We start from the raw sequence: 23,487 nt of genomic DNA, 5'->3' as shown, positions 1-23,487 counted from the left end.
TCTATAGGAATACTTTCATGTCTGATATGCCATTGTGCGTTATTTTTTTTTTGTTGTACTGTGTAATTAAAAGCAAATATAATTTTTTTTCGCTAAATAATTTTATTTGTTCCAGTCGAACTAAATATATTATTCTTTCACTCTCAAATTCGATTATTCACCTTTTTTTACTTTTTGAAATCAATTCCACGCATTTTTAAATTGAAACAATGATCTCACCCATTTTCGCTACATTTTCATTTCAGGTGTCGTTGTTGATTCGCCGGGAGCTAGTTGAACGGGCTCGTGATTTTAACATTATTTTGGACGATGTATCGTTGACGGAATTGAGTTTCGGCAAAGAATACACGGCCGCTGTTGAGGCCAAACAAGTTGCACAACAAGAGGCACAACGGGCTGCCTTCTACGTTGAACGTGCCGTTCAAGAGAAACAACAGAAAATCGTACAAGCCGAGGGAGAAGCTGAAGCAGCCAAAATGATATCCTTTTTCAATACAATGCACGACACCATCGGCAGTTGCTCTTTTTTTTATTGCAATTTCTCGATTATTATTTTTCATCTCGCAACATTTTGATGATTTTAAAAGCGAATTTTTCAATTTTCTCAAAAATGACACATTTCAACTCTAGATAAATCTTATATGATGTTACATTCCACCATAAATAAGGAATTTCATACAATTTTCCAAATAACTCTCCTCGTTTTGACAATCCACGCGTTTTTAAATCGATTCTTTGGTTTTTCACTAATTTTCTTACATGTTTCTAGACATTTTTCAAATTTTTAAATTTTTTTTCACATTTTTCATCAATTTCTTTACATTTCTATTCAATTTTCTGCATTATTCAAAATATTTCTCTTCCATTTTTCTATCGATTGCTTGCTTTTTCAATTTTTGCATCAATTTTTCGCGGTAATTCAAAGCAAATTTTCGTTTTTGAATCGATTTTTAGAAGTTTTGTATCAATTTTTCGAATTTGGTTCAATCAATTCCCAAATTTTCCAATTGAGAACCATTTTTTGTGATTTGTTTGAATGATTACGACTTTTTAAATATTTTTATTGGACTTTTTTCAATCTGTTCATGGAATTTCCGATTTTAAATTCAATTTTTTTTACCCGTTTTGAAAAATATTTCGAATGGAACTTCTTTGTTTGACAAATATTTTCCTTGACCGATATGTTTACTTAGGTTTAGCTGTCGCCCGTAATCCAGGTTACTTGAAATTAAGAAAGATCCGAGCTGCCCAAAGCATTGCACGCACGGTAATTGTCATTTTTTACTTCATTTTTGCCTCTTTCGTTCCAAATATTGCCTTCCAAATGTAAATACTAATTCAATTCTCTTTCTCTTTCTCCCGTTTTTTTCTGAAAATCTAATTCTCCGCCGCCCAACAGATCGCTAATTCGCAAAACAAAGTGTATTTGTCAGCTAATAGTCTGATGTTGAACATCCAGGATGCGGCCTTCGACGATATGACGACAAAAGTACAAAGTAAGAAATAGACATCGAAACCGAACGTCGGCGAAGCAAAGAGTGTGAAGTAGCAATAAACACCAAGTTTAACCCAATTATTAATTGTTTTTGCAATCGATTCGCATCGATGAGAAAATTTATACCGAGTATAGAACAAGAGAGCATTTAGGGCATTTCCTCCAATAAAAATCGAAAAAAGAAGAAAAAAATGATCATCTTTATTTGTTAAACCCAGCACCAATTTTCTGTTTTTATCATTGGAATATTCAACGTGCGAAATTGCATGATTCATTATTTGAAAAATTATTTTTACAGTAGCGAAACAAGTCGAGCCAAAGTTTTTATCTCATTTCATGTGCTCAGCACTCACACACACAAACACATGCAATAATAATCATAACATTTTTCTCTCTCTCTGTTTGTGCTGCCCCACACAAGAAACACATGGAACGGATAGTCATTTGTAGTTTTGTTGATGGATTTATTAGAATTTACAACTACGGATTTATGAAACAAATTATCGAATAGAATCTTAATAAAGAAAGTATGAAGAAAACAATTGTAGTTGAAAACCAATTGAAAATCAATCGTTTTATTCGAAGAAAGGGAAGAAAATCGATGCCAGCTCTCCTAGCTACGGGAATTTCTTTTTCCTTGAGAATCGATTACACTTTGTTGTTGTCTCACTCTTTCTCGTTGTTGGCACCGATTCATTTTTCCTTTCAATCTTTTTTTCTTCTTTCTTTTGTGTTGGACGGATTTGGATAGGCACCCATCGAGGGTTTGTATTTGACTTTAGCAAACCGATTGCACAATCAAGGACAAACAAATCGGAGGGCACTGCTACAATTGGACAAGTAGCCAGCGACGCAGCACGAAAGTTTGTGCAAAAATAAATGATGCATTCGATAGATTGAAATTAGAAGTGAAATAAAAAACAAATTGTTAGCCATTTTTCATGATTATGTCTTTTATTTGAATTCACTTTTGAACAAATCGTTTTTCTGTTTGCTCATTGAATCAAAAAAAGTTAATTCCCAGCGATTTTTTCTATCCGAAAAACAAGTTACGTGTTTTATCTGCTATTATAAACGATTTTTTCTGTAGGTTATATGAATGACCAATGAAATTGAGGTGCTATTCAATGGAAAGTTGGATTTTAATTATTGCGATTTTTTTTATTTCCATCATTGAACAATTCAGTACTGATTTTGTAGCTCTAGACCAATTTAACACAATTTAATAAGATTAATCGTACTCACATAAATTACGGGGTAAATTTTTTTCTGATATATCGTTGGTTCTGATAAAGTATGTACTAGTGTATTCAACACGAAAGATATACGCAGCCTAAGTACAGATAAGATTTTAGGAAAATGGAATTGTACTCGGTCCTTCTCCGCCAAAATCTTTGCATGCTGCAAAAGTCAACGTCGAAAATAAAGTCAACATTCTTCTTCTTCTTCATTTTATTTCCTTTTCAATTTATTTCTATGTTATTCGAATCAGAAATATTCAAGAGCTTTAATTAAAGGTGAGAGTCATGAATTTTTACGCTAGAAAATATTAAATAGGTCGAAAATATTTCCATGGAATGTGTGAGCCACACCGTGTGACTTATTTCTCCTTCAAGTGGTGAACTGTTTTAATGTGTCGATCGGCACTACCTTTAGTGACAAAGCTTGCTGCAGACACTTTGCATTGAATCCGCTCTCCGGTGTGATCTTTTCGCATGTGAATCTTCAACATTTGTGTGGATCGACAATGCTCTTTGCACAAATGGCATTGATACTGACGGTAGCCACAGCTGTCTTCATGGACCTCTTTTTCGTTTTTGGTTGCGTATCCTCCAAAGCACTTAGAGCATTGGAATGGGAAATGGTCGCTGTGTGCTATTGACAAATGCTGATTTAGTTTGAACTGTTTGACAAATTGTTTGCTGCAAATTTCACATTTGATCGATCTTTTGGCTCCATGTATTGATTGCATGTGTTGCTTCAATGAATGCTTGTGAACAGTTTTGTAATGACACTGATTACATGCGAAGGGACTTCGTTGGCAGCGTGTTTCGTGTGTTTGCTTATCGTCTCTAGCGGCGAATCTTCGACCACATTTGGAACAGGCATTTGGCAATTCGTCTTTGTGAGTCATTGAATGACTTTGGAGATGAGCGTTGCTTGTAAATGACTTGAAACAAATTGAGCACTCGAATGGCTTTTCTCGGGTGTGAGTACGCATATGTATTGCTAAACTAGATTTCACCGCAGTGTGATGTCCGCAAATATCGCATTCGAGTAGAAGAGGGTTACATAGTTTTTCATGATCGATCTTGGCTGATTCTTGCTCAAATCCCCGATTGCATTTCGAACAACGGAATTGATGCTTTAAACCATGCGTTTTCTTATGACAGTTCAGATGGCCTTTTCGTGCAAAGGACTTCGAACAAACATCACACTGATACGGCTTTTCTCCAGTGTGAGTTCGCAAGTGTATTATGAGGTGAGACTTGCAAGGTGTCAAATGATTGCACACATGGCATTTGTGCTTCTTTTGCTTTTTGGCCGCTTGATTCCTGGGAATCGCTCGTCAGTTTCGTCTTTTGGAGCTTCCATTCCGTTTCTTTTCGTTGTTGACTGGATGCGGTGGTTGAACATCGATTGCATCACCCATGAATAGTTCGTTGTCATCATCGTTGGCCGCGCCATCATTCAATCGTTCACATGGAGTCGAGTGATTTCCTTTGCCCGTTTCTTCTTCTTCGCATTTTATTTCATCCTTTACCTCATCGAAGTCATAGCCAAAGTCGAACGGTCCTTCGCAATTCGCACGATATCTTCCATCAACTCTCGGCCGAGGTATATCCATGACATCGTCACCATTGTTGGGCTCTTCCTTAATACCAGGCTCTTGCTTCCATTCAACCTTTGTCGACTTGGACTTGCGCTTTCTGCCTCCACCAGAAACACTTTTGAATGGTTTCATTTCCTATTGGATTTCAGGAGAAAAAATGTAAAAGTAAACTTGAATCGACTCAATGCAAACCACGTGTTTGTCGCGAGTGTGGCCAAGATAAATACACAAGAAAAGTACACACCAAATATTTAATTCTGTCTTATGCTATTTTTTGACAATTTCCATGAACATCCAATCGATAAAAGTGACAATTACAACACAATCACGAAATTCTGAGCCAAAAATGGAAATAAATAACGAAAAATGTTCAACACTTACGTCGCTCGATCGACGCCTTTTTCCTGCTGAACGTGGAAATAATTATTTTCTGCTTATCGTCTTTTCCAAAATGTCTACCTCACTCTGCGACTTATTGAACAATGGCAAGCTCAGCACATCCTATACCGCTGATACTGCGATGCAAATGCTTGGTATATGTGTTAGTGACTTTCGTTAAGTTGACAACCAAGTGTAATACACTTCGTCTCGATGAGTAGATCTGTACCTAGTTGAACACAGTTCGTTTGGAATTGAAATAATTTCGTCATTCGAATCAAAAGAAGTTCATGGCTTTAGCAATGCACAGTGAGATATTGAATTAGAGAATTTTTGAATTCCAAAGCCAAAATAAGAAACTAGCGAAGTAAGCGAATTAATATATTTATTGAGCTGTTGACGGAATGTGGATGGACATAGATCGCAAGCGTTGTGAATTGAAAAGAGACATTATGAAAATTCCAACATTTCATCACATGTCCCCGGGATTGTGCATCGAAAATTGATACGGAAACAAATTGCAAAGGCCCACAACAGTGGAATTACATGGCTCCAAATTGTTTTCCATTTTTTTAAAGAATAGCTGTTTACTGATAAATTACTGAAAGTGATGTATTATTGGAGGGAACACGCTCGTTTGGGGTGAACATCGAACGATCGAATGTGAGAGTGATATGCCTGCATAAATGACAGATGACGATGACTTATGTGCTGACTAGCGACTGACTTATTCGTTGACATTATGGAAAAATGCCACACTTCAGCTTAAAATTGAATTGGGGCTAACGAAATTGAAACAAAGCGCATTCCCTAATAAATTATGCGAATGGAATTAATGCTGTGGCTTGTATACACTATACACATAGAGGTTCTATGTCATTTCAGTTGTTTGTATATTTATATTTATATTTATAAAGAAAACTGAAATGACATAGAATCGCTCTGTGCCATTCAATCATCTATCAAGTATCTTGGCGAGTGTCATTATCCAATCAAGAATTCCTTGAAAAAGAGTCGCATTAGACGATCGTGTTACCCTTTGCTATCAAAAATACTTGGAGTGTGATTGAAGACACCACAAAAATGAGGCTTGAACATTTGGAAATCAATTAAAATCAAACGAATGTTGGCAATTGTGAAAAACATTACACTTTAAAACTGTAACATTATCGCAAACAAGTGCAATTTCGATTGCAATGCAACGCATTGCATTTTGTTGATATAAGACATTTGCCAAAAAAGCTTTTGTTTCATTCGTTAGCCAAGAAGCAATTGCTGGAAAAATAAACTCGGAAATTAAAGTCCAAACTCTTCTCTCTTTTTAGTTGCTATTTCGATTTATTTCTGTTTTGTTTCAATCAAAAATACAGCCTAAATCCAAGGTGGTAATCATGAAGTTCATGTAATGAGAAAAATATTAAATGCTATTTGAGTATGATTTGAAATTCTTGGAATAAAGTCTCTGGAGTGTATCAAGCTATGAATTCAATAAATTGTAGAAACCATGAGAATTTGATCTCAATTCGGCTACGTTTCAATAAATCTATGGGATGTGCGACTTAGATCTTCTTCAAACGGTGAACTCTTTTCATGTGTTGATCTGCATTACCTTTTGTGGCAAAGCTTGCTGCACATACTTTGCATTGAATCCGCTCTCCGGTGTGATCTTTTCGCATGTGTGTTTTCGAATGATTTTTGTCTCGACGATGCTCGTTACACAAATGGCATTCATACTGACGGTGGCCACAGCTATCTTCATGAACCTCTTTTGCATCTTCGGTTGCGTATCCTCCAAAGCACTTCGAGCATCGGAACGGAAACTGACTGCTGTGTGCTGTTGACAAGTGTTGTTTCAGTTTGAACTGTTCGACGAATTGTTTGCTGCAAATTTCGCAACATCGATTCAATTCAAATATTTGAATAATGAGAATTGTGAACGACATACTTTGGAGCTGAAAATTCGCAATAAATACTTACCAACTTGATTCGTAATGCAGAGTTGATTTTGTCAAGAAATCCCATTCTCCAAAAGGATTTGTTTCTTTCGTTAGCCAAGAGATTAAAAGCAACATTCTTCTTCCACTTTTTCTATTTATTTCGGTTTCATTCAAAATGGGGGCTTAAATCTAAAGCGATAACTATGAATTTTTATGCTGGAAAATATTTAGTGTTCTTTCAAAATGATTTCTATTTCGGATGCATGCTCGTTATTATGATTCAAATTCTCGATGAGAATGTCTTTTATGTGTATGAAGCTGTTTATTTTAAAATTGGCTACGTTTTATTAATTCCATGGGATGTGCGACTTATTTCTTCTTCAAGCGGTGAACTGCTTTCATGTGTCGATTGGCATGACTTTTAGTGGTAAAGCTTGCTGCACACACTTCGCATTGAATCCGCTCTCCGGTGTGGTCTTTTCGCATGTGATACTTCAATTTGTGTTTGCCTCGACGATGCTCATTACACAAATGGCATTGATGCCGACGGTAGCCACAGCTAGCTTCATGAGCATTTTTTGCATCTTCGGTTGCAAATCCTTCGAAGCATTTGGAGCATTGGAATGGGAACTGGTCGCTGTGTGCTGTAGACAGATGCTGATTTAAATACATTTGTTTGACAAATTGTTTGCTGCAAATTTCACATTCGATCGATCTTTTAGCGCCGTGTTTTGATTGCATGTGCCGCTTCAAATCGACCTTGTTAACAGTTTTGTAACGACACTGATCACATGCAAAAAGACTTCGTTGACAGCGTGTTTCGTGTGTTTGCTTATCGTCTCTAGCGGCGAATCGTCGACCACATTTCGAACAGGCATTCGGCAGTTCATCTTTGTAAGTCATTGAATGACGTTGGAGATTACCGTTGTTTGTGAACGATCTGAAACAAACGGAGCACACTACAGATGGGCGGACTATCTGAGGATCGCATAGTCTTTCATGATCGATCTTGGCTGATTCTTGTTCAAATCCTTGATTACATTTTGAGCAACGAAATTGGCCATGCGTTTTCTTATGACGAACCAAATTATGTTTATGTGCAAAGGACTTCGAACAAACATCACACTGATACGGCTTTTCTCCAGTGTGAGTTCGCAAGTGTACTTTGAGGTTAGACTTGTCTCTTGCCAAATAATTGCACACATGGCATTTGTGCTTCTTTTGCTTTTTGGCCGCTTGATTCCTGGGTATCGATCGTTTGTTTCGTCTTTTGGAGCTTCCATTCCGATTCCTTCCGATGTCGACTGGTTGCGGTGGTTGAACATCGATTGCGTGACCCATAGGATCTTCGTTGTTACCGTTGTCGACAGTGCTCTCATTTGATCGTTCACATGGTGTCGAGTCCTTTTCTTTGTCCGTCTCTTCTTCTTCACATTTGACTTCATCCTTTACTTCATCGAAGTCAAAGCCAAAGTCGACCGGCCTCTCGTAATTCGCACGATATCTTCCATCAACTCTCGGCCTTGGTATATTCATGACGTCATCATCACCATTTGGCTCTTCCTTAATACCAGGCTCTTGCTTGACTTCAACCTTTGCCGACTGTAATTTGCGCTTGCTGCGTCCACCAGAAACACCTTTGAATGGGTTCATTTCCTATTGGATTTGAGAGAAAAATAGAAAATCAAACATTAATATAATTGAATCGACTCGATGCAAACCACGTGTTTATCGCGTGTGTGTACCAGTGTAAACAGTGTACCAAATGTGCGCTTGCGTCTAAAGCTATTCTTTAACAATTTTCATGAATATCTCAATCGATAAAAGTAACAATTACAACACAATCAAGAAATTCTGAGCCAAAAATGGAAATAAATAACAAAAAATGGTCAACACTTACGTCGATCGACGACTTTTTCCTGCTGAACGTGAAATCAATTATTTTCTGCGTATCGTCTCTTCCAAAATGTCTGCCTTACTCTGTGACTAATTGAACAATGGCAAGCTAAGCATATCCTACAACATTGATACTGCGATTCACACGGTTGCTATTTGTGTGACATTTCGTTAAGTCGACAATGTCTCCGCGTGTATACGCTTCATGTCAATCAGTGGCTCTTTTCTGAGCAAATTCGTTGAGTTCAATTCAATAATGTCGGTTGAATTCATGCGAAATTTCTATTTTACCAGATTTAATGTTGTGTATGGCTTTTTTTAAATTCTGATCATTCGGATTGAGATTACTGGAGGATTGGACAATGCGCAATGTTCAATAAGAACATTTAAACATTGTAGTTTAGACTAACTATGTAAAATTTTCCTTGAAAAATCAGGGATTTCATCACACGATATCGGAATTGCGCATTGAAAGCTGAAATAAGGACGCACAGTAAAACATTGCAATAGTGGAATGGCATGGTTCTAAATTGTTCATGATTATTTGGAGAACACGTTTTCATGTGTGCATTCACTATTGGGAGCGGCTCTTATTGAGAGACTTCACTGTAATTGGAAAAAAATCAGTTGTAAAATAACACCGAACTCATTCGTTATGTTTATGTCCGTTTGTTTAAATGTGAACAATTTTGTATTTGAAATTCAATCCAATGTTTATGCCTCGCGATCCATTTTCTTTATCATTAATGTTATAAAAATCGAACTGGAATCATTTTGGATTCTTGTGCATATCTCACATCGCACAGAATGAGATATTAATTAGAAGGAACGCGCTTGTTTGAGATGAACATGGAATGATCGGACATGAGAGTGAGCATATGTGAATTGTGTGATCAAAAGTGCGATTGTAAATTATTTGCCGACTAGCGACTGACTTATTCGTTGATACTTCTGCAAAAATGCTACAGTCAACAAAAGAAAATTGGATTAAGTCTAATGAGATTGAATTCATCACTCATTCATGCTGAAAAAGTAAGCCAATTGAGCTGATGCGGAAATAACAATTAATAATCAATTAAAACGAAACGTTTCAATATTGGAAATTGTGTACAATATCACCCCTTGGAACTGTAACATTATCATGAAAACGTACAAACTCGATTAGAACGCAACGTAGTGGATTTTTTTGACATTATTCATTTGCCGAAAAAGCTTTCGTTCCATTCGTTAGACAAGAAGAATTTTCTGCAAAAAAAAACTGTGAAACCAAAGTCAACACTCTTTTCTGTTTATATTTATTTTGATTTATTTCTGTTTTGTTTCATTCAAAATAGAGCTTAAACTTAAGGTGCATATACATGAATTTATAGCAATAAAAAATTGAATGTTAAATCAAAATGATTTCAAATGGTTCAAAAGGTCTTTAGAGTGCATAGAATAGAAGTTAATGTGACTATTTGGAAGAATTATGGAATATTAATTTCAAGCACAACTATTTTCAAACAAATCTATGAAATGCGTGACTTATTTCTTCTTCAAGCGGTGAACTGCTTTCATGTGTTTGTCCGCATCACCTTCACTGATAAAGCTTATTGCACAAACTTTGCACTGAATCCGCTCTCCGGTGTGATCTTTTTGCATGTGTGCCTTCAATTTTTATTTGTCTCGACGATATTCTTTACACAAATGGCATTGAAACCGACGGTGGCCACAGCTATCTTCATGAACCTCTTTTTCGTCTTCGGTTGCGTATCCTCCGAAGCACTTGGAGCATCGGAATGGGAATTGGTCGCTATGTTTTGATGACAAATGCCGATTTAGTTTGATCTGTTCGATGAATTCTTTTCGGAAAATTCCACATTCGATCGATTTTTTTGCTCCGTGTTTCGATTGCATGTGCCGCTTGAAATTGGTCTTGTAAACAGTTTTGTAATGGCACACGGTACATTCGAAACGGAGAGGATCGCATAGTCTTTCGTCGTCGATCTTGACTGATTCTTGTTCAAATCCTTGCTTACATTTTGAACAACGATATTGGCCATGCGTTTTCTTATGACGAACCAAATTATGTTTATGTGCAAAGGACTTCGAACAAACATCACAATGATACGGCTTTTCTCCAGTATGAATTCGAAAATGTTCTCTGAGTGCAAACTTGTTACGTACCAAGTGATCGCAAACATGGCATTTGTGCTTCTTTTGCTTTTTGGCCGCCTGATTCCTGGGATTCGTTCGTTTGTTTCGTCTTTTAGCGCCTCCAATCTGTTTCTTCCTGTCGACTGGTTGCGGTTGTTGCACATCGATTGCGTCATCCTTTACTTCATCGAAGTCATAGCCAAAGTCGATCGGTCCTTCATAATTCGCACGATATCTTCCATCAACGCTCGGCCGTGGTATGTTTATGACATCGTCACCGTCGTTGGTGGGTTCTTCCTTAATACCAAGCTCTTGCTTGACTTCAACCTTTGCCGACTTTGACTTGCGCCTGTGTCGTCTGCCACAAACACATGTTCATGCACATTTATGTGTATGTAAATCTTTTAATTATTTATGCATTTGTAAATATGACCTATGCTGACCTGAAAAATTAATTTTCGTTGAGCGTGAATCATGATTTCTTTTTTGCCATTCAAAGACCGGTGAAATGCTATCATGCATTCAGTTTTGATATGTTGTCACTCTTGAGCACACGTTCGACACTATTTCATCATGGCGTTCTGTTTTTTGTCTTGAAAACAAAAAAAAATTGTGCATAAAAATGTATAAAATGATTAAACCGATTATAAATTTGGTGAAAGTTAAACACTTCAACACATCGGATATTTATTTTACGTTGAATACCGAATTTACACCAATTCTATTGCTGTTTTTCTCGGTTTTCTTAACAACAATGGATGTACTACGTACATCAATCGATTGCTATACCGATAGGACTGGTCGAAATGGTCGTAAGGCAATCATGGACAATTTTTGCAGGTCAGTTGGAACATACACATGCAAAAATCAAACGAGCGGTTGTTTTAATCCATCAAAAGAAAATAAAGTCTATCAAAGAATTGTACAAGCGGCTATATTGTGTATGCCAGCTCATTTATGGAAATTATCAGAAGGAGGATTAATGCATAAGATATGCGATGAGTTGGGTATGACAGAATTTAGATAAAATTTTATCGAACTAAGTCTAAAACCATCAAATTTAACGCTCAACAGATGCAACATTCAAACGAGAAAAATGGAAGGACAAAAAGAGCCGTATTATGGATTACTTCAGCAGTCAATATGTTGGTCGATTGCATACGAAGTATGTACGATATTTTATTGTATTTTGCATAAGTTGTAAAAGAAATGATGGAATAAATGAAAATTTAATTAATTTGGAGTTTTTTTTTGTTTTATTTCAATGTACATCTACATGTGGTAATGATACAGCAATTGTTTGCCTCTATTAACATTTCAGAAAATTATTGCCACGCTGATGCCCAATATTTCCTCATAATTTCCATTGCCCACCCGAATTTGGATTTCTCCTTTTCGTCAACATTTCCCATTTCAGAACAAAAGATGCATGCCAGCGTCCCAACACAAACTATGAATTTGAAGAAAAAAAACATATTTGAACGTATTTACATTATAGCAAATAAAAGTCATCTTACCGAGAGTAAAAAAACTATAATCCAATATTATCATGAACATTAAATCCAGTTTTTCATCGTTTGCAGTAAAATGCATTATGAGTAAAAAACAAACTTCAACAAACAATAGAATTCCGGAATAAATTTGGAAAGTTCTAGTTCCAAGTGTTCGATGAATTTTTGATGCATTAAAAAGACTTGCTAAGCCCCGTGGTAACCACAATATTGCGCCTAAGACAATGTAATTTTTTCAATTTCAATTGTTTTTTTTCTTTTGATATGAATGTATTCCTTTGTGAACATATTTTAAACCGTTTGCTTACCCGAAATCGTCGCCACCAATGAATAAAGTATGAAGCTCCAAAATGAAGGAATAAAACATAAAATCATAAATACTAAAATAAAAAATGTGTATGAAATAGGAAACAAACTACGACCAACGGGTTTCTGGAAAATAGAGTTCAAAAATATTCATAAAAATTGTACGCTTTTAGTCCTGGATCCATTTTATAGTTTGTAAATACGTATTACAATCTTATGTGTGAAATTCAAATTAGTTGTAAGATTACTTACTCCTTTGAATGTGCAGTAAATAAATTTTATGTGAAGCCAAGTACACTGCATCGAATTAAAGATCAGAATAATTCCAGCTAAAATCAAGCTTGAAGCTCTAAAAATATTCCATGCGCCATTTGATACCCAAAATGCGATGCATAGTACCCAAATGAATCCACCATGAATCATTTCACGATATATAAAATATACAACGTTAAATATTAGCGCAATATATCGATGTTGGTTGCGCCAATGGAATCTGCACAGAATCACCGAAAATAAGACTGAGAAAAAAATCATCATGTCTATCGTTAAACCATAAATACCACTTCAATTCAGATGATGATACCTTTGGTGAAAATACAAAATGAGCAAATATCTCGCATATTATGGACATATTCAAATAGCTCCTTGCGTTTAGCCTATAGATGCGTTAATTTTAAAATATGTAATGTAAATCTGGATTTAATAACAAAGAATACACATTTTGTACATTACTCGTTCATTATATTCGTAGTAAATGTAGAACATCTCGTATGTGGTGATAAAGAACATGAACGCAAATAAAAATATTAGACAACAAATACTACAAAACCTCTTCACGATTTCGAAAATGGTAATACATTCCATTTTAGTGTTTTACTGACTTTATAAAAATTATATAAGTTCGTATTTACTTCTGAATGTTTGCACAATGATAATAATATATGCTTTTATTGTCTACCTAAGAGCAAGCCGACATTAATCAAAATACACTTTTCAAAAATTTCAAATATTTCTAATAGTTCTAAACAAAAAATTGGCAAAAAATTTGTACTGTTTCAAATTGTAAAACAAAGTCAAAAGGAAAATCGAAAATCAAAATCAAAAATCGTTTCCAACGTTACGAATTAGCAATTCAATTTTAAATTGAAGTCAAAAAAACAACGGCAATATCAAAACATTTTTCAAAATTTCAAAAACAGACGATTTTCTAAATTCATTTGGTAGATTCTTTCGGTAATTGCAGTTCGTCACTGTTCTCGTCATCAATTGTCGGTACCATTAGTTCCATTGATATCAGTTGCTTATGCGTCGAATCACACATGTGTGTCCGACAGATATTCGCACCATTTACATGTGTAGTGGTACAAATGAGTGGCTGAGAGGAAAAATGTCATACAGAAAAATTTCGAGGAAAAATATCATCCAACCTAAGAGGCATCAAATAATTATAACAAGTTGATACCAAGTAGGTTGGATGATATTTTTCCTCGGAATTTTTCTGTATGACATTTTTCCTCTCAGCTACTCAAATGTTTTATATTTTACATACATCGTGTAAAGCCTATCCTATTAGGCTTGATGACATTTCATATATTTAGTTGAATGTAGACAAATGTGTTGATTTTTTTTGTGTTTCATTAATCACAGCGGCAGTCGAATAAATGATTTTTGAAAATTTAAATGCGCTTGATTCAATTAAATATTGAGTTTCCGATCAGAAAAAATAGTTGCTGATTTTGTGACGACTATCTAAAATGGCATCTCTATCCCTCCAAATAACTAACTACACGCAAGCAAATTCCAGTACAAATTTCCCCTCTTTTGTTCCGATACGGAGTATCACGCATACACTCTTAATAGGAGTAAAAATCAGTGCGACTACTCCAGTAGGGAATGACTGTAAACCTACTTATACATTCGTTCCCTACTGGAGTAGTCACACTGATGTTTATTCCAGTTAAGAGTGTATGCGTAATACTCCGTATCAGAATAAAAGAGGGGAAATTTGTACGTGGATTCGCTTGTGTGTAGCCATGACAAAAATGTTCATTAAAACACCGTTCATTTAAAATAAACATTCACAGAAATATTATTGTACAAAATGGTTAAATTTAAACGACCTGTATATGATCCAAACAAAAAGTGCCAAGACTTTATATTAATGGGTAGAAGGCTAGTCTGTGGAAGTGATGGAAGAACCTACAACTATTTTCGGTTTGAGTGTGACAAATTGAAAAGATATGGGGAAAATTCAACCGTAAGAATCAGCCATACTTTGCCATGTTTTATATGGGAAGAATATGGTTTATCAAATGCAACATTTTTTCATGTGAGTTAATTTTGAATCGATTTGATATATTTAAATATAACATTCTCTTCCACTGTTTATTTTTCAGCTTTTACTGATGGGCTTGATTATTTCCGGTGTGTGTTTGAGCATTTATCGAACCAAGCGATCACAAAATAGATCTTTTCATTTTTCACGCTTGTCGAATGAAAGTGTATTACGTACCCAAATGGAAGAGACTATTTTTTAATGAGATTTTCTTTTGAATTTTATTCACATTCTTCAAATTCAGTTGAAAAGTACAATGAAATAACCAGTTAATAAAAATACATTCAAAATAAAACAAACATTCAATTCATGCTCGATACATTTCCAGCCAGTGATCTCAGCAATATATTCCAATGATATGAAACATACTTTGAAAATGTAGCTGTTCTACGGCATGTTCTATTACCCACGCATTCGTCATTGATCCTATTGCGTGGAATCGTCTGAATCAACGCCATTGAATATTACCGGATTTCGTCGGCTCTTGCAGCAAGTAAATTTAAAATGATTATCGATTTTTTGGCCACGTATTTCTTCATGGCTATACAAGTAACATCCATCAATGGAACTCTACGACTAGAAATCGCATTCTATTACTATTGCTTTTGATGTTTGGAAAATAGTCGTCTACAGCTGTTGGATTTGTTACTAGAGGTCATTTCCTTTTCTTGGTTTATGCTTCGACTGGTACGTCATATCAACAGAACCATCGTCGATTCTATGCCAAAATTCGGAACACTCTGTTTTTGATAATAGTACTTTAAGGTAAGTTCAGTTCTACAGCTTGCTACAAACAGCATCAACTATCATAATCACCGTTGAAACCGAACATCTTTAATCGCGCCATTACAGTTAAAATCCAAAGTTTGAGTTGTGACCAAAGGTAAACAAAGGATTCGTAAACATTTCTCGTTATTCTCGTTAAATGCAATCAATTTGATGATTGAAATTATTGGATATTGCAAGGCTAACTTACATCTAGATAAAGTAGAAAATTCCTTGAGAAAGTAGAAAATGCAAATTTGATATCAATTGTCGATGATTTCTTTTTTAGAATATTTGTTGAGGCGACTGCAAAATGACAAACAAAAAGTGAAATTGGTAATGTGGCCATTTCGTCAATATATATTTTGAGTTGGTTGCGATGGCTGTGTACGCAACCGTTTGCGTGCGAGAGAAGTGTGTGCGACAGCTGTGTGTGTGTGTGCGATATGCTGCTATATTATACCGAGCCTTAAATATACTGCGTGCTAAGGTATGCTATCACGAAGCCTTGTTTTATATCAAAATCCACATGTATTCCACAAGAATTTTTAAACGACATATAACATGGCCTAGATACTACAAAGATACAAAGTGTTCCGTACTCTGGGAGAACGAGTTAATTTTCAGAGTATGTCTTTTTTGTCAATTTTCAAGTTGAAATTGCAAAAATTACATAATGTTATTTTTTTCTTGTGACGTAAAATAAATATTTTTGGGTTACAGATATCATTTTCCCCCAATTTGTTCGGGAATTTTTCGCTTTAGCGGCCAAATTTATAAAATTCATTGAATTTGGAAAATTCCCGATTTCGGTTCATTTTTCCCGCTTTGGAGCTACAAAATTCCCGACTTGAGCTGAAATCGATTTTGTTGATATAACACATTTGCAAAAAAAGCTTTTGTTTCATTCGTTAGCCAAGAAGAATTTTATGCAAAAATAAACTCTGAAATTAAAGTCAAAACTCTTCTCTCTTTTTTGTTGCTATTTCGATTTATTTCTGTTTCGTTTCAATCAAAAATGCAGCCTAAATCTAAGGTGGTAATCATGAAGTTTTCGTAATGAGAAAAATATTAAATGTCATTTTGATATGATTTCGAATACTTCAAATAAAGTCTCTGAAGTGTATCAGGCTATGAATTCAATCAATTGTAGAAACCATGAGATATTGATCTCAATTCGGCTACGTTTAAATAACTCTATGGGATGTGCGACTTAATTCTTTTTCAAACGGTGAACTGTATTCATGTGTCTATTGGCACTACCTTTGGTGGCAAAGGTTGCTGCACATACTTTGCATTGAATCCGCTCTCCGGTGTGGTGTTTTCGCATGTGATACTTCAATTTTTGTTTGGAACGAGAATAATCTCTGCACAAATGGCATTGATAACGACGGTGGCCACAGCTATCTTCATGAACCTCTTTTTCGTCTTCGGTTGCGTATCCTCCGAAGCACTTTGAGCATTGGAACGGGAACTGATCGCTGTGTGCTGTTGACAAGTGCCGATTTAATTGAATCTGTTTGACAAATTGTTTGCTGCAAATTCCACATTTGATCGATCGTTTTGCTCCGTGTTTTGATTGCATGTGCCACATCAAAGATTGCTTGACAACAGTTTTGTAACGACACTGATTGCATGCGAAAAGACTTCGTTCGCAGCGCGTTTCGTGTGATTGCTTATTATACGCAAATATCGCATTCGAATCGCCATGGATTGCATAACACTTCGTGGTCGATCTTGGCTGATTCTTGTTCAAAACCTTGATTACATTTTGAACAACGGAATTGGCCATGCGTTTTCTTATGATCTTTCAGATGATGTTTATGTGCAAAGGACTTCGAACAAACATCACACTGATACGGCTTTTCTCCAGTGTGAGTTCGCAAGTTTCTTATGAGTTCAGCGTTGCAACGTGCTAAATAATTGCACACATGGCATTTGTGCTTCTTTTGCTTTTTGGCCGCTTGATTCCTGGGAATCGCTCGTTTGTTTCGTCCTTTGGAGCTTCCATTCTGTTTCTTCCCGTTCTCAACTGGTTGAGGTACATGGACATCGCTTGTGCCACCCATTGGCTCCCCGTTGTCATCATCATTGGCATCGGCGCTTTCATTCGACCTTTCACGAGGTACCGAATCCCATTCTTTGCCCGTCTCTTCTTCTTCACATTTGAGTTCATCCTTTACCTCATCGAAGTCATAGCCAAAGTCGAACGGTCCTTCGTAATTCGCACGATATCTCCCATCAACTCGCGGCCGTGGTATGTTCATGACATCGTTATCGTCGTTGAGTTCTTCTTTGACACCAGGCTCCTGCTTGACTTCAACCTTTGTCGATTTTGACTTGCGCTTGCAGCGTCTACCAGAGACACCTTTGAATGGATTCATTTTCTGTTGGATTCGGCAAAACAATATTCAAAATCAAGTATCAACAACTCAATGCTAACGAAAAGTGATGCAAACTATGTGCTTAACTCGTCTATGTGAAAAAAGTACTCAAGACATGTGCAATCGGCGGATAAGTTGGGTTATGTGTTACCAATTTTGATGAGCGGCTATTGATTTTCATGATTTTCCACATTTACGACCAAATCACAAAATTTTATACTCAAAAAAATGACATCTGAATAAATAAAAAATGTTAAACACTTACGTTTCCCGTCGCCTTTTTTCTGCTCGAAATGTGTTTTTCTCCACGTATCTCCCAATATGTCTAGCACACTCGGTGGTTGACGGAATAATATAGAACAACGTACGGTCTGTAGGCTACGGCATCAATGCCGAAAGTGACACCCATGCTATTAGTATTGGTGTGTTTCGTTAAGTTCTCAACGGCGCCAAGTGTATAGTGTATACACGTCATTTCGATCAGTAGCTCTCTTTTGAGCAAATTCAGAAATATCGGTTGAATTTCCAAACAATTTTTCTTTTTCAAAATCCAATTTTTCGAAGTAAATATTTTGACAATAAACGTTTTGTTCTATGAAAATAGCGATCATCTATCATCATGCTATTCGAATTGGAAATATGTGATGAGCAAATGAAATATTGTTATTGAGTTTGAAGTAATGAAATGTTCAACTCTACCGCTAACATTTATCTCATTTGTGCAAAGGAGATGAGTTTTACGAAATATTCATCATCATTGAAAGCAAGCAAAGAAACCGAATGGATGAAGTGTCGGCAATGAATTGATCAAATAGACAAGAAACTAGACACCAATTCAAATCAAACATTCGCAAAACGATAATTCTGAACGACATACTTTGGAGCTGGAACTTTAAAATTTCGAAACTTGATTTGCAGTGGAGGAGAATTGGTTTGGGAAAGAAAACACATTTTCTAAAAAGCATTTGTTTTTTTTGTTGGCCAAGAGAATTGCTGCAAAAACAAACCAAGAAATTAAACATCAACATTCTTCTTCCTCTTTTTCGTTTTATTTCGGTTTCAATTCATTTCTGTTCATTCGAAATTGAAGCTTAAATCTAAAACGATTACTATGAATATTTATGTTGAAAAATATTAAATGTTATTTCTATAGCGGATGCATACTTGTTTTTGCCATTCATATTCATCATATTGTGAATGTCTTTTGGGAATCGTAAAAAAGAGATTTCAATTTGGTTATTTTATTCAATCGATGCAATACGTGACTTATTTCTTCTTCAAACGGTGAACTGTTTTCATGTGTTTAACGGCATTACTTTTCTTGGTAAAGCTTGCTGCACACACTTCGCATTTAATCCGCTCTCCGGTGTGGTGTTTTCGCATGTGAATCTTCAACATTTGTTTGTCTCGACGATGCTCTTTACACAAATGGCATTGATACCGACGGTAGCCACAGCTAGCTTCATGAGCATTTTTTGCATCTTCGGTTGCAAATCCTTCGAAGCACTTGGAGCATTGGAATGGGAATCGGTCGCTGTGTGCTGTAGACAGATGCTGATTTAAATACATCTTTTGAACAAATTGTTTACCGCAAATTCCACATTCGATCGATCTTTTGGCTCCGTGCATTGATTGCATGTGCCGCTTGAAAGTAGCCTTGTAGACAGTTTTGTAATGACACTGATTACATGCGAAAAGACTTCGTTGGCAGCGCATTTCATGGGCTTGCTTATCTTCCGGGGTGGTAAATCGTCGACCACATTTCGCACATGCATTTGGCAGTTCATCTTTGTGAGTCATTGAATGAGTTTGAAGATTAGCGTTGCTTGTAAACGATTTGAAACAAATTGTGCACATGAACGGCTTTTCCCCGGTGTGAGTTCGCATATGTTTTGTCAAATCTGATTTGTTGATCGTTCTATATCCGCAAACATCACATTCGAATCGACATGGATTGCATAACAATTCGTGGTCGATCTTGGCTGATTCCTGCTCAAATCCTTTATTACATTTTGCGCAACGGAATTGGCCATGCGTTTTCTTATGATGGTTCAGATTACTCCTTTGTGCAAATGATTTCGAGCAAACATCACACTGATACGGCTTTTCTCCAGTGTGAATTCGCAAGTGTCTTATGAGGTGAGACTTGTCACTTGCCAAATGATTGCACACATGGCATTTGTGCTTCTTCTGCTTTTTGGCCGCTTGATTCCTGGGAATCGCTCGTTTGTGCCGTCCTTTGCAGCTTCCATTCCATGTCTTCCCACTGCCGACTGACTGCGGTGGTTGAACATCGATGGCGTCACCCACAGACTCTTCGTTGTCATCAACGTTGGCCGCACCATCATTCGATCGTTCACTTGATGTCGAGTTCTTTTCTTTGCCCGTCTCTTCTTCTTCACATTTGACTTCATCCTTTACCTCATCGAAGTCATAGTCAAAGTCGGCCGGTCTTTCGTAATTCGCACGATATCTTCCACTAACTCTCGGCCGTGGTATGTTCACGACATCGTCACTTCCATTGAGCTCTTCCTTAATACCAAGCTCTTGCTTGACTTGAACCATCGCCGACTTTGACTTACGCTTTCTGCGTCCACCAGAAATACCTTTGAACGGGTCCATTTTCTGTACGGAAAAATATAAAAAACTAAACATGAATGCATATGAATCGACTCAATGCAAAACACGTGTTCATGCCGAATGTACACTTGCGTCCAAAGCTATTCTTTGACAATTATTATCAAAATTCTAATTGCTATGTTTCTTTTACAACAGAATTACAAGATTTCAAACCTTATATCGAAAGAAGTAATGAAAAAATGTTCAACTCTTACGTGTGTCGTCGCCTTTGTCGGCTGCAAATTGAATTGATTTTTTCTGCGTATCGTCTTCCAAGATGTCTGCCCCACTGTGTGACTAACTGAACAATGACAAGCTAAGCATATCCTACAGCATTGATACTGCGACTCACACGGTTGCTCTTTGTTTGACATTTCGTTGAGTTGACAACGTTGCCGAATGTATAATACACTTCATGTCAATCAGTAGCTCTGTTTTGAGCAAATTCGTTGAGTTCAATTAAAAAATGTCGGTTAAATTCATGCAGAATTTCTTTTTTTACCAAGTCGAATGAGTAGAGCACGACTTTTTTTAAATTAATCATTCGAATTGAGAATGCTGAATGGTTGTGCAATGCTTAACGTTCAATGAGAACGTTTGAACATTGTTGTCTAAGCTAACTATGTTATTGCTGTTGAAAAGTTTAAAAGTTTGAGATTTTATTACATGATTTCAGAATTGCCCATTGAAATCTGATATATGTAAAGACACATAGTAAAACATCGCAATATTGGGATCGCATGGTTCTAAATTGATTATGATTATTCGGAGGGAACATTGTCATTTGTGCATTCACTATTGGGGGCGTCTCTTATCGAGCGATTTCGCTGTAATTGAAAAAAAAAACAGTTGTAAAATAACATCAAACTCATTTATCAAGTTTATGTTCGTTTATTCAAATGTAAACAATTTAGTATTTAGAATTGTCCAATGTTCATTCATGCCTTGTGTCAGAATCAACTGTGTTTCAATAAATCTGTGGCTTGCGTAATTAATTATCTCTTAAATGTTTCCATGTGTCGATTGGCACTACTTTTGGTGGCAAAGATTGCTGCACAGTGCCACACTTTGCAAGTAATTAGCATTTTTTACTTTATCCTTATCCTCTGTCGTTTCATATCGCCTTCCAAACCTAAATTCTCATTCAAATTTCTTTCTCTCTTTCTTTCTCTTTCCCGCTTTGTCTCGGTTGAAAATCCGATTCGCTGCTGCCGCTAACAGATCGCCAATTCGCAAAACAAAGTGTATTTGTCAGCTAATAGTCTGATGTTGAACATCCAGGATGCGGCCTTCGACGATATGACGACAAAAGTACATATGACGACATCGAAACCGAACGTCGGCGAAGCAAAGAGTGTGAAGTAGCAATAAACACCAAGTTTAACCCAATTATTAATTGTTTTTGCAATCGATTCGCATCGATGAGAAAATTTATACCGAGTATAGAACAAGAGAGCATTAAGGGCATTTCCTCCAATAAAAATCGAAGAAAGAAGAAAAAAATGATCATCTTTATTTGTTAAACCCAGCACCAATTTTCTGTTCTTATCATTGGAATATTCAACGTGCGAAATTGCATGATTCATTATTTGAAAAATTATTTTTACAGTAGCGAAACAAGTCGAGCCAAAGTTTTTATCTCATTTCATGTGCTCAGCACTCACACACACAAACACATGCAATAATAATCATAACATTTTTCTCTCTCTCTGTTTGTGCTGCCCCACACAAGAAACACATGGAACGGATAGTCATTTGTAGTTTTGTTGATGGATTTATTAGCATTTACAACTACGGATTTATGAAACAAATAATCGAATAGAATCTTAATAAAGAAAGTATGGAGAAAACAATTGTAGTTGAAAACCAATTGAAAGAAAATCGTTTTATTCGGAGAAAGGGAAGAAAATCGATGCCAGCTCTCCTAGCTACGGGAATTTCTTTTTCCTTGAGAATCGATTACACTTTGTTGTTGTCTCACTTTTTCTCGTTGTTGGCACCGATTCATTTTTCCTTTCAATCTTTTTTTTTCTTTTTTTTGTGTTGGACGGATTTGGATAGGCACCGATCGAGGGTTTGTATTTGACTTTAGCAAACCGATTGCACAATCACGGACAAACAAATCGGAGGGAACTGCTACAATTGGACAAGTAGCCAGCGACGCAGCACGAAAGTTTGTGCAAAAATAAATGACGTATTTGAATGATTGAAATTAGAAGCAAAATGAAACCAATTAATAGCCATTTTTCATGATTATGTCTTTTATTTGAATTCACTTTTGAGCAAATCGTTTTTCTGTTTGCTCATTGAATCAAAAAAAGTTAATTCCAAGCGATTTTTTTATGTTTTATCTGGTATTATAAAAGATTTTTTCTGTAGGTTATATGAATGACCAATGAAATTGAGGTGTTATTCAATGGAAAGTTGGATTTTAATTATTGCGATTTTTTTATTTCCATCATTGAACAATTCAATACTGATTTTATAGTTCTAGACCAATTTAACGCAATTTAATAAGCTTAATCGTACTCACATAAATTACGGGGTAAGTTTTTTTCTGATATATCGTTGGTTCTGATAAAGTACTAGTGTATTCAAAACGAAAGATATACACAGCCTAAGTACAGATAAGATTTTATAAAAATGGGATTGTACTCGGTCCTTCTCCGCCAAAATCTTCGCATGCTGCAAAAGTCAACATTCTTCTTCTTCTTCTTCTTCATTTTATTTCTATGTTTTTCGAATCAGAAATATTCAAAAGCTTAAATTAAAGGTGAGAGTCATGAATTTTTACGCTAGAAAATATTAAATAGGTCGAAAATATTTCCATGGAATGTGTGAGCCACACCGTGTGACTTATTTCTTCTTCAAACGGTGAACTGTTTTAATGTG

General features: G+C 36.1%; 3 protein-coding genes across 4 annotated transcripts in view; 1 reads left to right on the top strand and 2 right to left on the bottom strand.

Moving 5' to 3' along the window:
- The window catches only part of LOC129574389 (prohibitin-2), a 9,117-nt gene extending 6,680 nt beyond the window's left edge, over positions 1–2,437 (top strand). The window contains exons 4-7 of one of the 2 annotated variants that reach the window (XM_055456370.1): positions 246–479; positions 1,190–1,267; positions 1,400–1,496; positions 2,247–2,437. In XM_055456370.1, coding sequence (XP_055312345.1) covers positions 246–479; positions 1,190–1,267; positions 1,400–1,496; positions 2,247–2,374 — 537 coding nt within the window. In that variant the 3' untranslated portion in view covers positions 2,375–2,437. Of the gene's footprint in view, positions 1–245; positions 480–1,189; positions 1,268–1,399; positions 1,497–1,916; positions 2,055–2,246 lie in introns of those variants that run through there. The other variant, XM_055456371.1, reaches the window with a different exon arrangement.
- Positions 2,438–3,095: 658 nt separating this feature from the next.
- Positions 3,096–12,087, bottom strand: LOC129574459 (zinc finger imprinted 3-like). Its single transcript, XM_055456511.1, has 6 exons — positions 12,050–12,087; positions 10,706–11,033; positions 7,595–8,299; positions 4,145–4,463; positions 3,741–4,060; positions 3,096–3,398 (listed from the first exon to the last, which is right to left on the bottom strand). Exons 1-6 carry the CDS (start codon positions 12,085–12,087, stop codon positions 3,096–3,098), a joined length of 2,013 nt encoding a protein of 670 aa, XP_055312486.1.
- Positions 12,088–17,271: 5,184 nt separating this feature from the next.
- On the bottom strand, positions 17,272–20,598 carry LOC129574458 (zinc finger protein 572-like). Its single transcript, XM_055456509.1, has 2 exons — positions 19,750–20,598; positions 17,272–17,979 (listed from the first exon to the last, which is right to left on the bottom strand). The coding sequence occupies exons 1-2, from the start codon at positions 20,596–20,598 to the stop codon at positions 17,272–17,274; spliced, it is 1,557 nt and encodes a 518-aa protein (XP_055312484.1).
- Positions 20,599–23,487: the final 2,889 nt, after the last annotated feature.

This window comes from Sitodiplosis mosellana, unplaced genomic scaffold (assembly GCF_009176505.1).
Source record: "Sitodiplosis mosellana isolate CC-2019 unplaced genomic scaffold, AAFC_SMos_1.0 Smas_scaffold_6162, whole genome shotgun sequence".
NCBI classification, from domain to species: Eukaryota; Metazoa; Arthropoda; class Insecta; order Diptera; family Cecidomyiidae; genus Sitodiplosis; species Sitodiplosis mosellana.
Note: the sequence above shows the minus strand (reverse complement) of the source record. Positions and strands in the feature narration are given on the sequence as shown.

What these genes read in the sequence shown, in the direction of transcription:
- LOC129574459 (XM_055456511.1), bottom strand. Translation starts at nt 12,087, where the DNA reads ATGGGAAATGTTGACGAAAAGGAGAAATCCAAATTCGG. An exon ending in AAGGAGAAATCCAAATTCGG is followed by an intron (nt 11,034 to 12,049) that starts GTGGGCAATGGA and finishes TGTTTGTGGCAG; the next exon opens with ACGACACAGGCGCAAGTCAA. An exon ending in TTTGCGGACATCACACTGCG is followed by an intron (nt 3,399 to 3,740) that starts GTGAAATCTAGT and finishes TTTGTCAAACAG; the next exon opens with TTCAAACTAAATCAGCATTT.
- LOC129574458 (XM_055456509.1), bottom strand. Translation starts at nt 20,598, where the DNA reads ATGGACCCGTTCAAAGGTATTTCTGGTGGACGCAGAAAGCGTAAGTCA. An exon ending in ACAAAGATGAACTGCCAAAT is followed by an intron (nt 17,980 to 19,749) that starts GCATGTGCGAAA and finishes CGAATCCAACAG; the next exon opens with AAAATGAATCCATTCAAAGG.